The sequence below is a fragment of the Pelmatolapia mariae genome, linkage group LG1 (assembly GCF_036321145.2).
Source record: "Pelmatolapia mariae isolate MD_Pm_ZW linkage group LG1, Pm_UMD_F_2, whole genome shotgun sequence".
In the NCBI taxonomy this organism is placed as follows: domain Eukaryota; kingdom Metazoa; phylum Chordata; class Actinopteri; order Cichliformes; family Cichlidae; genus Pelmatolapia; species Pelmatolapia mariae.
This window is the reverse complement of record NC_086227.1, coordinates 35474563-35488997: the sequence shown is the minus strand read 5'-3', so window position 1 is coordinate 35488997 and position 14435 is coordinate 35474563. Positions and strand designations below refer to the sequence as shown.

The 14435-nt window shown below is 36.8% G+C and overlaps 1 protein-coding gene across 1 annotated transcript in view; it reads left to right on the top strand.

The window, feature by feature from the left end:
* Positions 1-14435, top strand: part of itfg1 (integrin alpha FG-GAP repeat containing 1) — a 145828-nt gene that overhangs the window by 76174 nt on the left and 55219 nt on the right. Inside the window, exons 11-12 of the mRNA XM_063480179.1 lie at positions 9921-10071; positions 11995-12103. Of these exons, the coding sequence (XP_063336249.1) occupies positions 9921-10071; positions 11995-12103 (260 nt within the window). The remainder of the gene's footprint in view (positions 1-9920; positions 10072-11994; positions 12104-14435) is intronic.

Sequence of the window (14435 nt, the reverse complement as noted above, 5' to 3'; positions counted from 1 at the left end):
TTATTGGAATAGCTTCTGTCTCATTTCTGTGCTTACTCTTTCCGTAGTGTGAAATGCTTCACTGTCCTTTAGCTATTTTTTCCCTTTCAAAGCCTTTTCTCATTCAGTTAATAATGGTTCAGCCTGCATAATTTTGTTTTTTTTAGCATATGCTTGCTATGTCTGGATAACTGTAGATTAATGCAGAGTGTGGCATTTCCTATTGCCAAGCTAATGTATATCCAACAGTCAGAGATAAATGATGTTTCTGAAAATGACAGAATGACTTTTTCAAACAAAAACTTACAATGCTGGTTGAAAGATTCTCCCTTTATAGAGTCATCATTTCAGTTACTTTAATTATCACGAGCCAAACTCTCAGACATTTGTTTATCTTGGCTTTCTGTCAGTTTGTTTTTCTCTTCTTGATGTGAAAACTTTCTATTTGTAGTTATGTGGCATCATGTACCTGCAAACTGGTCAGAGTCACACTCAACACTTAAACCAATGTTTGCACCGTTTTATGAGTACTTTATTGCATCACTAAGCATGGCCAAATAAAAATTTGATTCTTAATATTTTTCATTAATATCTCTGTAAAGAATTGCAATTACTTGTAAATAATGTATTTTTAGCGTCCGTGCTGAATTTGGATTAAATATGTTAAACTCAGAGTTAAAGTTCAAGTCAGTATAGGATCACATTCATTTGCCCTCTCACATAAAGCAGAGCAGCAATTAATCCTTTTGCTTATACAAAGCTCACTGCTCTTCACCTTGTTGATGCCTCGATGAGTTCCATCACATTAAGTTTTACTGTTGCTGTCCGTATATATGTGTGTGTTAGTCTCTCTGTGTTTCTATCTATCAGTATGCACCACGACTAAGCAGCTGCCAAGAGCTTAGCAGGCTGTTGCTAGGCAATGCCATTTAAAATCCATCTTACTCTGTATGTTGGAAGCAGGGTAGCTGCATTTGTCTCTCGGTTTTTGTTGTTAATACCAGAGTGGAAACTGTAGTAGCATGAGACTTTTGGCTTGTTAGTCCTGCACAGTATTTTCTTTGCTAAGTTTTGCTTTGTTGGCGGGAGGCTGGTTTGACCTCAAATGACACCCTAAATGAAGTAAATTAGGCAGTTTTCTTGGAAATTGCTAAGTAATGTAATGACTGAGGGTGTTTGTCATTTTGATGATTAGTGTCAAAAGTTGTCATTGTACCACATTCTAGTATTTCTTACCACATATTGTCACAGCACAATGGTGTTATTGCTGTTTTCTGTCGGTTAAAACAACACAGTAGAAATGAGGCTATTCCCAGGTTATAATGTTTCACATTTACTGTCCTCAAAATCCAGTATTTGATTTTACAGTCTTGAGTAAAATCCATTGCTGTATACTTTTTCACTTTTTTTTTTTACTTTTTTTGTCTATTCTTTATTTAGTATTTGTCTGTAAAGATCACATGTAATCCAGTTTCTATTTGGCTGTATTTAGCACACAGTCATAGGCATAAATAATGTAGGTGATCAGTTTGGTTGAACTGATTTGTGAAAAGCACAATAAACCAGAAGTCTAGTAACTCAGTAAATCCAAATTACTTTATTATTATAGTGCAAGCATCAGATGTTAACAAGTAGATTTTTATCCAGTATAATTTCTACCCTCTGTCATAGATGTCACGGCTAAAGCTGATTTACAAGCCACTAGTTTTACAAAATTTTTTAATAAATAAAATTATTGAACAAGTCCAGTGATTGGTTGCATAAAATATTTATTTGTTGTTAGTGTATCATAAGTAATTTGGGTAAGGTATTTCAGTTTATACACGAGTTTGTTTTTTTTAAGTCAATTAGACCATGGTGACACTATGGCACCCATCTGATACCCATCTGTACAAAAATTAACTTTAGCTATCAAACTTCTCTGACCTGTCAGGGTGTACTTTCCCCCTCAATCTATGACAGCTAGGGTAAGCTCCAGCCCCTCTGTAACCCTGAAATGGATACGTGAATTTTGCTTCACAGATTGTGATTTTCTTTTGTAATGAAAATCTTGTTTGACATATTGGTGAACAAGTCAATTTGGTGGTTGTTATTTGATAAGCTTGTGAAGAAAAAGTCAAGTAAGGCAAGACTCAGAAGAAAGCTGACTTTGTAAAGTGTGTGAGGACAAAGATGCAGCCAGACACAGACAGTGAGGATGAAAGAGTGAGTGACAGCAGGCGGACCGTGTAGAGGAGTGACACTACCAAAGGATGTACTTTGACTTTGATTGTGTCGTTGTGAGTCACTGCCTGTGTTCATCACCACAGTGGCTAGCAGAATGAGAAATCACAGCCCCTCGGGGCCATGACAACATATCGCTGTCTCACTGTCACTTCGTCTACGTGGACCTGCCCACTCGTTCCCTTCGTTCACCTTTCGTCCGTGTCTTTCTTTTTTTTTTCCTGTTGCTGTCAGTCTTTCAGTCTCTCTTATTGTCAGCTGGTCAATAAGTTGGAGAACTGCTACATCTGAATCATTGCAACTGGAGATTTCCACAGTGATTGCATCAACAGGGTTATTTCCTTCAACTGTAGAACACTCCTTCAGAGTGGGTTAATAGTATTATATAACTGTTTTCAAAGGCTACAGAGAACTATACTAGTACCAGTACTATTTGCCCTCAATAAAACTTGTCTGTTAAAGATTTCTTTATTCATTTATTATATATTTTTACTATATAGAAATCAGACACACAAAAGCAAAATGCATAATCATAAACAGAGGATTTAAAAAATAATAATAAAATTAATTGCAAATAGGTAAACAAGTAAATAGGTAAATAAGTAGTTAAATAATAGTAAGTAGTTAAATAATATTTAGGATTAAAAGAACCATCCTAATCTAAGTCTAGATTTTATGAAGGTTTTACAGTTCAACAGTATACTGATTTATCTTCACTCTGTGGTAAAAAGCCTCTGTGCTTCCTAGTCATCTGAAATCCATCAATAAAAAATATCTATATTTTTGGCTAGTAGACTGGCATTCTAACCTGCAGTAGGTCTACTCAAAAAGACAACATGCTCTGGATTAGGCACAAAAACATGTTAGGCAAGGTGTGAATTTGGAGGATGAATGTATGATGGGTTAGAAGACTGCTGAAATCATGTATTCTAATATGGGTGAAAAGTAGCATAAACAACGAATTTGTTATGTTTGGATTACTTTGATTAGCGAGTGATTGAGATGGTGTGAAAGCAGATTAAATGGTAAGGTTTCTTCATGAAAGAGAGACTACATATAGCTACATGGTTACAGTCTGCATTGTACTGGGTGAGATTGTCTGCATACAACAAAATTGTACGGTACAATTACCCTGTTCTGAAAACACATTTGGAGTGGATTTATAATCATATAAATATGAGATAAGACTGATACTGACCTAAAATATGGAAATTAAATTGTCTATCCAAATTTTCTGTTTCCTTATTATTTTAAAGGTTTTTTAAAAATCTTTTGGTTTTTTGTGTGTTTTGTTTTTTAAAGTTATAATGAAATAAATAGTTAGGTAAATTATACTAACCTCACCCTCACAAGCATTTTCATCAAGAGAGAGAAAGTTTTTGAGCTAAATAGAGGAGAGAATTAATAAAGGGACAGTAGGTCATTTCACCAAAGAAAGAAGAAGGGAGTCTTTCCTTGGCACTGTAATGTTGCTATCAAAACGAAAAGAGAAATTTGAAATGCATCCACACACACTGTTAAAATGTCTTGTAGCCATGTGTTAGTCCTTGGAGTTATGATGGTTTAGAGCAAAAAGGCAGAAATGTGGAACAAAAGCCTATGATTGGGTGGACTGAGGTGGAGGGAGAAGCAGAGGAGCCGATAAGATGAAATGAAATGAACAGAAAAGAAAAAAAGAGAGATGTGAGGAAGAAGTTGGCCAGGTTAGCTTAGTCATTCAGCTTTAGGGAATTGAGTAGATGGAAGAATGAGTGGATGGACAGAGGAACGGGACAAAGGTGGATAGGTAACAGTGGTGCCTCTGAGCTTTTGAGGTTGAGGGAGAGAAGGGTCATTGGTGTGATCAGTTGGTCAGCCTCCTGCCAACTCACCACCCCTCTGGAGGCCAATTAGAGAGAAGGTGGATAGAGCCTGAAATAGTGTAAGACTCCCCACAAGCACTTATACACACACAAGAAAACAGAGCTGACACTGGGTTCATACAATAATGGAATCTCTCAAGCACACTACCTCAGATACACACACATATTAGTGTCGGTACAGGCTGAATATTCAATTCAATTGAAATTTTTTGAGTTCAGTTTCATTTCTAAAGCGCCAAATCACAGCAAGAGGTGACTCAAATGTTTTATATCATAAGGTAAAGACTTTACAATATGCACATAGGATATTTATAAAATAAGTCTTGCCATGTATTTAATGTCATGTTTTTGTTAACTGTAGGTTTTTATTTAAACGTTTTATTACCAATATAGGATGAAGAAGCTGTGATCAAAATGACATTATGACAAATTAAACAGCATGATGACTCAGTCGTTAACTAGCAGGATGGGTGTGGTTTGCATTCACTTCCTGGTTAAAAAAAAAAGCGATAATAATAATAATAACTGACTTCACTCATTGGTGCATAATTGTCTGCAGAAGAATTTGATGCCATGAAATAAGAAGAATGCACATTTCTCTCCTGGTATTGAGTAACCCTATTAAAAGTAATCTCATTTCAGTAAAACTATATATTTTAACCTCACAGGAACATCACAGAAAAACCTGTTACTACTCTTTAGTATTTTGTTGTTGTGTTCTTTTCAACTAATGTGGCAAGAATTTAACAGCCTGTGTAGTGGGGTTGAAAAAGCAAAATCAATGCTAAATGGCTGAAAAATAGAGATAATGAAGGAAGAAAATGTTGATTTTGGACCCTATCCTTAAAATAATTACCCCTTGGACATTAGACATCGAAAGTCACATTTTTCACATTTTTCATTTTAATTTTTTGAATAGTATTGATGGTTTGAAGGTGGTTTTGTTATGATCAATGCATTTAATTAAAACAGTCTTTCTTTAATAAAGTTTTATTGCATTCAAATACACTGTAAAATATAAAATTAAACTGGTGTAACTTCAGGACCATGGACAGAGCACACCATTTTCACTGTGATCTCTTGAGCTGGGCTCTAACAGAAGAATCCTTTTAGTGGTGGAGACAAATTCAGCTCCCTTCACTTTGACAATATGTGAGATACAGATTACAGATACACAAGACTCCCCCACAAATCTGCAAATCCTTTTTACTTTTTTTAGCTGAATAAATCCAGCATAGAGCAATTGTGGCAGTACTTTAAACAACACCAGTCACAGAGTATAGCTACAGTACAACACTGTGCTTGTTTTTTTGCAAATGGATAGAACTTGGTCCCTGTATGGGTTATTTAGCCTGTCACAACCAGTCACTAAAGTTTACATGCACTGCCACTATCTTTGAAGGTGAAGTTGGAGTTGTTGAGAGTGCTCACCAGTCCAACTTAACAAGGCATTACAGTTGAAAAGGACTTCCAACTTCAAATGGAATGCACCAAAACATTTACATTACATTAATTAAATGAAATACTGTATTACACTGGCATGGAGTTGGCTGCCATATAAAACATATTGTGTAGCCATGTATCTGACTTGGTATGCTAAACACGTAAGAGTGGCATGTCTTAACATTGTTTTAAAAGAAATGTGGAAAGAGATCATAGAGGACATGAAGTAGATGTTTACTAACAAAAAAACACAAAAAACAAGGAATACATATTGAATCATAATGCTATATTACACAAAAAAAATTTGTGATGCTCAAATCAAAATTAACACCAGCATGCGAAATTGTGGGTTCAGAGTAGTCATCTGCACGAGTGCATGTGTATAATATGAATAGATATCAGGTTTGCACCTCAACCTGCTGCTGTAAACATAAAACCGATGCCGAGAACAAAGTTGTGTGTGTTTGTGTGTGTGTGTATATATATTGAGAGCACATGTACCTGTGTGTCAGTCTGAGTCTGATCCACATTATGACCTTGAGTTCATCCCCACCATAACCACCCCTGCAGTGCTGGAAAAGAGGTTCTTTTGAAGTACGAAAATCTCAGAAAGGACACACACATATTGGCGAATAACAATCATATACCTTCTAAAGTTCAGCCTGAAACTTTGATATCGTTACTTTCTTTTTACACACACACAAACACACACGCGCACAAACAGAGATACTGTCCCTGAATATCAACAGATTTATCTGGCTACAGGCATGATTATCTGCTGGTGAGCCAATCAGTGCTCACCATTTACACTGGGTCTTGTCCAGTAGGTGCTGCAGTTGCAGGCCCTAATGAGAGCCGATCATATTCTGGATACAGTGTTGTTTGCGTTAAGCCTAATGAGGAGGGGAGGACTAGTTCAGTGTCAGTATGCATGGATTACACAGAATGACCTTTAAACAAACCTCCAGCTGTAATTACAGCCAAAGTCAGTTAATCCTACAGAGGTTCCCGCAGCCCCACCCTTCACCTCCACTCACCCCACACAGAGATATAGCTATTCTGAAACAGCAGCACACCATCTCAGCTGACACTGAGCCTGAAGCGTTACTTCCCTGCTATAGGAATTAATTAAATTCCTGCTCTTCCCTGCTCTTTGAAGTGTTTTATATATAGATTCTTGTCCTTATTGAATCTAGGAATTAACAGCTAAATGCACATTTATTACTTTCAGTTAACCTGAATATTGCAGAGGCAACTTTCTCATTGCATTGCACGTGTTAATTCCATCCAAATATATGTCAACATTTTACATGACAATTAAGGTTTCCAAGCTCTGTAGCTGCAAAACAAGCCTCTCCACCTCCACCACCTCCAACTTTGGAAGTTAGTATGAATTGTTTGTGTTGATATGCTGTATTGTTTTTGGTTGTTTGTTGCTGTTGGGGTTTTTTTTTTTTTGTTTGTTTTTTACTAAACATGCTGCTGTGCATTATTACCAACATCTTTACTTTGGCCTTATCTTAGCTTCTGGATTTCTAGCAGGTTCTCTGAGCACGGTCTGATTGCAGGGTGAATTTGTTAGGACATCCACTCATGGGAACATCAGCGGCTGACATTAGCATCTTGAATGTTTTCCACTCATGAATAATCATTCTCACTGTAAAATGATGGGCGTCACATTTGGAAATGGCCTTATAACTCTTCCCAGACTAATGGGCAGCAATAATCGCGTCTCTCGGATTATTGATGTCTTGCTCCTTCGTACTAGGTTAATGCACACCTGAATGTTCCAGACCAGCAAACTGCCAAACCGACTCCTTTTATAGAGGTGGTCATACTTGGTGATGATCAGTTAGCAAGTGCATTTGATTAGCAGCACCTGGCTGCTGACAGTAAGGGCGAACTAAGTCTTTCACAGGACTGCATAGGTTCCTCCAAAATTTGCCCTTTTACACAACTGTATTACTTTGTATTACTCCTGCTGATTACAGGAGTTTGTGTTCTTTGTGAAAAGCAACAATCAAAATTTCCATTAGATGATTTATGAAAAGGACTACAGGGATTAAAATACAATATTACCAAAGTTGTTCATCTGCTTTCTCTTACTCCTGGTTCCACAAGCTCCGTTTTTTCCTATCACACAGCTAACAGCAGTGGAGAGGCTTACAAGCATATTTCAAGTACCAATTTGACCACTAGGTTTCCACTTGCTGAAGCTTGCTGTTGTGTAACATCACCATTTATCAGATATGTGTAGCAACTATAATGTACTATGATGCCATAATGTAATAACCGTACACAGCTGATACTTTAAATAGAGCATACACTTCATAATCACTACATAAACTTTACAATGATTCTTTTGTTGCCATGTCTTCCTCCTTTTGTGGGTGACACAATAGCAACTTGTGTTGGTGCATCGTGTCGTAGTGTGGTACTTCTCTTGACTCCATCTGACTCCATATGATGTGCCCCCTTTTTATATTCTCTACAAGACTGCATGCTAAGCAAAGTCGAACACAATTTCAAGGAGGATAAGATAATCGTATTGACACGTCTCCATCAATCATGGTTTTATCAAGCAACACACTCTATGCATTACAGTATTTTATCTTTTCTGTTCACCATTTTCTGGAAGCATGAGGATGGAATGTTTTCCCTGCTGCTGAAAAGATCACACAGTCTTTCTAAAATATCCTTGATGAAAGATGTCCCCGCTTGTGGTCTGTCTTCTAGTCCCCAGAGGCTTGTACTAGCTTTGTGGGTAGTGGTGATGGAGCAGGGTGGAGATGGTGGGGGATGGGTGTTTACAATCCTGATTGACTGAGGGCTTTTACAATTATTCTATTTTTAAACCAGCAGCTTTTTTTTTTAAAGCTCAGCAATCCCACGGAGATCTAAGAACAGGTACAGATAGCTATCTCCAGTGATAAAGATTGAATTTAGTCTCTCCAGTGAATTAAGATGTGACAAAGACTGCGCAGAAAAAGTGCAAGTACAGAGATGGAGGGAAAATAGAGGAAAGGGGTTGGGTTTTGCCTCAGCTCAAGTATGTGATCAAGTATACTTATTTGCTTGCATTTGTAAAGGAAGGCCAAATACAAGGTGCAGGAAATACCACAGTAAGCTTCAGTATTTAGACCTCAACTCATCTTTGTAACTCAATGAAGGAATGAGGCACCATTCTTCCAAAAGATATTCTCCTTTGGTATGAAGATGATGGTGGTGGAGGGTACTTTGTGACATATCTGTCTAGAATTTTCCATCTGTGTTCATTTTAGTTAATATTCTGCCCCTTTAAAAGCCATAGTGTCAGATTCACATCATTTTCATACTCCTCAAACAGTTGACTGACCCCTTTTTTTCTACAGATAGGGGCCCATCAGGGTAGAAATGTTTTATCATGGGATAAAAGAGATCAAAGTAAGTTGAGGTTACAGCTGAAGTCCATAAGTATTTTATACTGAGGATTGGGTATTATTAAAAATGGCTGTAATTCCTAAACAGTTAATGTTATACTTTAATTAAAGTAATTTCTATCACATCTTAGTTATTCGACTCAAACTCCACTCTGGTGGTTTACAGAGGAAAAATTTGAACCTCCCCCCAAAACTTTCATGTCCCAAATCTTAGGGACCAAATTATAGTATATTGTGTTTGATGACCTTGCACTATAATAAAAATGAACTCAAAGCTTACAAAACAGCTGAATCGTTTCCAATGTTAGTCAAGGGCTCATCATTTTTCCTATAATTTTTCACCCTTCAATATGTACACTATGACACAGTGCAATGTCCATACTATATCCAGTCATGCAGAAAATTATTAAAGCTTTTTTAAAAAGCACAAAACTTCCTCAGGGCACCAGCCTAAGGTAGCTCTCATCATCTTATTTTAAAAAGAGAAAATCAACCCTAAATTAATATGTTGTAGCATTTTAATTTGTCAATTCCAAGTGCAGGAATCGACAAATTACCAAGTTCAGGTTCAGGACAGCAAAAAAATATCTCTTCTTTCTTATTTGAGTGAAGGCATGGCTTTTTTGGAGCCACGTCATATGAATATGTTGTAAATGCATCAAGTCAAAACTATGAAGTTTATTTTAAAGACAGTGGTTTATTTTCTAGTTGAAATCTGTTTTCGTTTACTTATAACAAATGTCATGTGGTTGTAAAAGCCTGCGTAACAAGTAGCTCCAAATGATTCTAAGCATCAAACTTCCAGCTAAGACACATCGTGGTGTTATTGTTGCCAGATAATAAACTCGACACAAGCAAAGTACTGATCAACTGATGACATGAACATTACTTACATTTGACATCACCAGGGTTCTCTGTCACTGTCTAAATGCAAATGGTACATGCACTTAAAATGTTTTGTTTTTTTTCCCCCTTCTCTCTCTTTGCCCCCCAGTGGCCAGCAGGCCTTCCTATTGGAGAACGTGCCCTGTAACATCGAAACTTGCCACAGTGTTGGACGAATGTTCCACATCCACTGGGACCAGTCAGATTTAGGAGCCATTCAAAATGCCGTCAGGGCAACTTTCTTTGACATCTATGAGGACGTGAGTAGTTAAATTTTGTGTTGATTTTCAGTTCTGTCCAGTAGTATTTCATAAATCATCCTCTGTACCATTTCTTTCCTTTTTAAAAACTGATTTCTATGGATACTATTCTTAATAATTTTTTTGTGTTTTGACTACCTTTCCATAGCCAAAGATAATCTTGGTCTAGTGGAACTACAGTTTTTTAGCCAGCTCATTTTCTTTTACCAGCCTATTTTAAATATACATAAAAAGCCATGTGCAGCATATTTAATAATTTAACCTTGTTATTTTATTTTGTTGTTATTTATACATTAGGAGACTCACAGGAGCCTTGTATGCAGCTTGCAATATTTGTATTTTTGAAAATTTAACTATAATAAAAACTATAACAACTCCCACTGCAATATTAGATTCGCATTTTTGATAAGGGAAGCGTCATCCACCTTTGTGTAAGTAGATCCGATGCTCCTGACAAGTTAAGTTTACCTGAACTCTTACATGCAAACTCTGAGATTATCAGACAAGTTAGGCTCATCTTTTTAAGAGCTGACATCAAGTGAATAAATGTCAACATTAGATTAGTTAGACCTACCATTCTCTGTTAGATTGTTGGAGTCAAAGCATTAACTAGTCAGATTTCTCTGCTGTCAAAAACAATTTTGCCCTTTCTGAACTCATATTAATTAATTAAATAATTACTGGTAGGCTATTAGTATAGTACTTTTCTCTTTATGAAAGCAGCATTAACAACTGTCCAGAGTCAACTATGCAGTCATCCAGCTGACCCTCAGTATACAGCTCTGGGTCATTTGTCTCCGCTCACAGTCTTTCCACTTTTGTCTTATTTTGTTAGATATACCAATAAACTGAAATCATTTTGTGAAAATCCTACGTAAAGAAATCATTGCCAAATGGAGCAGAGGAATGCATATCAGAGAGTGCGCAAACTAGGATATCTGTAATGCAGAAAAGTGGATTATGTGTAAAGCTTTTTTGACACACGCATTAACAGAATTGTTTACATTAATGGGTTTTCTTTTATATTCTGAAGCAATAACTCCTGATTTAGACTGAGAATATGAGTATTTGGTTCAGTGCTTCATTGTTGTTATTAAAATATTTATAAGCACATGGAGTAGCGTGTGCATGAGTGTGCTTTTTTTCCTTTTTTTCTGAGCTACTGTATTTATTTGTGTGTGTGCGTGTGCGCACGCGCGCGCGCATGAGTGCTCTGTGGGTTTTTGGTTTTTTTGCTCTCCCTCATTGTTACAGTGTTATTCTTCACTTTGTGCATTTTTATTTTGGAATTTGATTCATTGTGGGAGTGGGTGCAATAGGTGCAGGACCTGGCAATACACCACTATAGAGGAAGAGTAGATAAAACAAGATGAGCTATACTTTAATTTTCCCAAACGTTGGGAAACGATTTGTTAGGTTTTGCTCTCATTAAGTGTGTTAAGTGTGTTATATTAAGCATTTAATTAATGCTGCAAATGGGCCTTGCTAGAAAACATCTACACATACTCTCTTACACACTACCTTTGCCAAAATCCTTCTTTGTGTGTGTCATAGACTTTGATTCCAGCACTCACCCCCAGTCTCTTAATGAGAGACTACATATAGTACAGAAGCTGTATTGCGATCTACTGTATGTTCTTGTCTTATCAGAATTAATTACTACTGCTAATGTGGCCTGTCTATTAAATTCAACTCTCCCGCTTTCAGTGCTTGGCTCTCTCACTCGCCCCTGAGAGAGAATTTATAAATGAGACCGAGAGAAAGAGAGACTTAGTGAGGAAAGGAGAAAGACGGCAGAATAGAGATGATGCGATAATTCTGGATGAGACATCCAGTATGTCAGAGGGATAAAAATGTACATCAGAAGAAGCACCATGCCATGCTCTCATTGTCCCTTATCTATGTGTCTGTCTTCATTTGCAGGGTATTTTAGACATGCTGGTTCAGAGCAAGGCAGAGGGCAAACAGGACTTGAGAATTCATGCTTTGAAGAACAATTTCGAAGCCGATGCCTACTTCGTTAAAGTGATGGGTAAGTGACTGATTTGCCAAGTATGCTCGCTTTCTCACTACTCTCCACATGCCGAAACCAGTCCCTTGAAGGGGCAACATGAAGGAAGAACATTTATTTCCATTCCCAAGCTGTCCTCACCAGATAACATACACATACTGAAATTTGAATATATTATCATTTAGTCCTTTTTTTCTTATTTTCTTTCTGTAACAGCCCCTCCTAGACCAATTAGGAACATTAAACATGAGCAAGTCTTTTCCCCAACCTCGAAAGCAGATGGTCATGACTATTATCTGTCATATTTTGATTTCTAGCCTGGAGCTACTCAGTTGGTGGTGAAAAAGGGATCTCTCTGAGCTTTTTGTTCAATTTAAATTAAACTGGCCACTGTCCGCACAAAAAGATCTGCTGTAGTAAATGCACCTTCTCCCAAAAGGCCATTTCGAATCTAGTCTCCTTGTACAGCACATAAGGCACTATATTGCACTCTATTGCCTCTCAAAACATAAAACCACACTTCTCCTAGTCTATGTTGGTGCCATTGATGAATCAATGGCAGTTGAGAAGAGAGGAAGACGAGTAATTGTTTTTTTTGTGAGGCATATATTATACCTGATATTTCTTTGTTGAACAAAAAACAAAAACAGTAGAGTGCGTTTGACTTGTCTGTTGGGTCACAATCCAGTGGAAGTACACGTAGATATTTCAACACAAAGACTTCATTAAAGTGTGTGAGGTACACAAAATGAATTAAGTTATATACACAAGGACAGAGCTAGTACATTATCCATCATACATGCATAAAACTTCATATACCAAAGCCACTGGCCATCTTTTATCCATTAGAAAAGCTGTACTATATGACCACAAAGTCATTATCAGGTTCCTGTTTACTTCAAGACAAACCCCCAAATTATCAACTGTCACATAAATCAAAAGGCATTTAATATTTAAATAATCATCGGTTCTATTTATTCCCATGGTGTTGAGGGTGTATATCATAAAGATTTCTCTCCAGGCCAGCTTCTTTAAAGCATCACCTCTTTTAATAGTCACCATGACCTTCTCAGTCAGAGAGAATTTTAATGAAGAGGTTGAAGAGGCTGATTTGCTTTCATGCCATATTTCCAATTGTATACAATAATTATGCAGTAAATTAAATTTTTTTCTATTTACTGTGCATTTTTTTCTTTTTTACAGCAAAGATTTAAAAATCAAGCCAAGAATGTGTGACTCAGGTTGTAAATGAACTGATTTACCACCAAAATTTAGTATTATCAGGTAAAGTTATTAACCCAAAGTCAAAGCAATGAGTATGGGTGTAGTGTATTGTTTTAGTGAGTCAATAGCCTGATACAGTTATTGCTTGTCTTTTTCTACTTTTTCGTTACCCAATTATCCTGTCATTTTCCACTTTTGATAGTCAGGCAAAGCTGTCAGAGATCCTCGAAAAAATACCTTCTATTCTTTTATACAAGGAAGACAATTAAATGTTCACTAAGTCTGCAGAAACGGCAAACACTTTTTGTCCAAGAGTGCTGTAAAACTTATATTCAAATGTCTCACTACAAGCAGCTTTGGCTTCAGTATCTGTTCAGAAATAGTTTCATGTATTTTTGGCTCACTTTTTTTTAAGTTAATAGATTTTATTTCTTTCTTTTTTTTTTATTGCAGCAGTGTTTGAGTAAAAATCAAGATGTGTTCTTTTGAAGTCAAAATGTTTGTACAGCATTAGTACCTGGTGACATTTGAGAAAAGTAAAAATAGTTCCACTCTGGGGTGGGCCTGTGCACAATTTAATCTGTCACTCTGCTCTGCTCATTAGCACGAAAAGGAGCGCTGCTCATCCCTTTCTGTTTCTGCACAGTTGGCGAACAGTTGTTGTTTTGTCTATTGGGAGGGGAGGGACTACTCCTCCTCCTCTGCTTTCTGAATCACACACAAAAAACGACACACTGTGGTACTAGCACTTACTAACACTTAAATTATGCCTCAGAATCAATATTGTTTTCAAGGGATTACATGCAAAACAAGTTAAACTCTCCTGAGGTGCACTGTATACCAATGATGCCTTTCACTTGTTAAAAAAGAATCAGCAGTCATTGATTTAATGAAGACATTATACTGTTGACACAGGAGATCAACAATAAAGGCATTTGAGACCTCATTCCACTCAAACAAATCGTTTGTGGTGGTAACAAATGCTCAAATCACGTCAAGTTCACAATAGTGGATCAAGTGATTTGAGTCATAAGACAAAATGAAATAAAATTATAGTTTGGATTTAGCAAAATTTACACAGTAGATAACATATGAAATAAATATTACATTTGAGAATTACAGTACAATT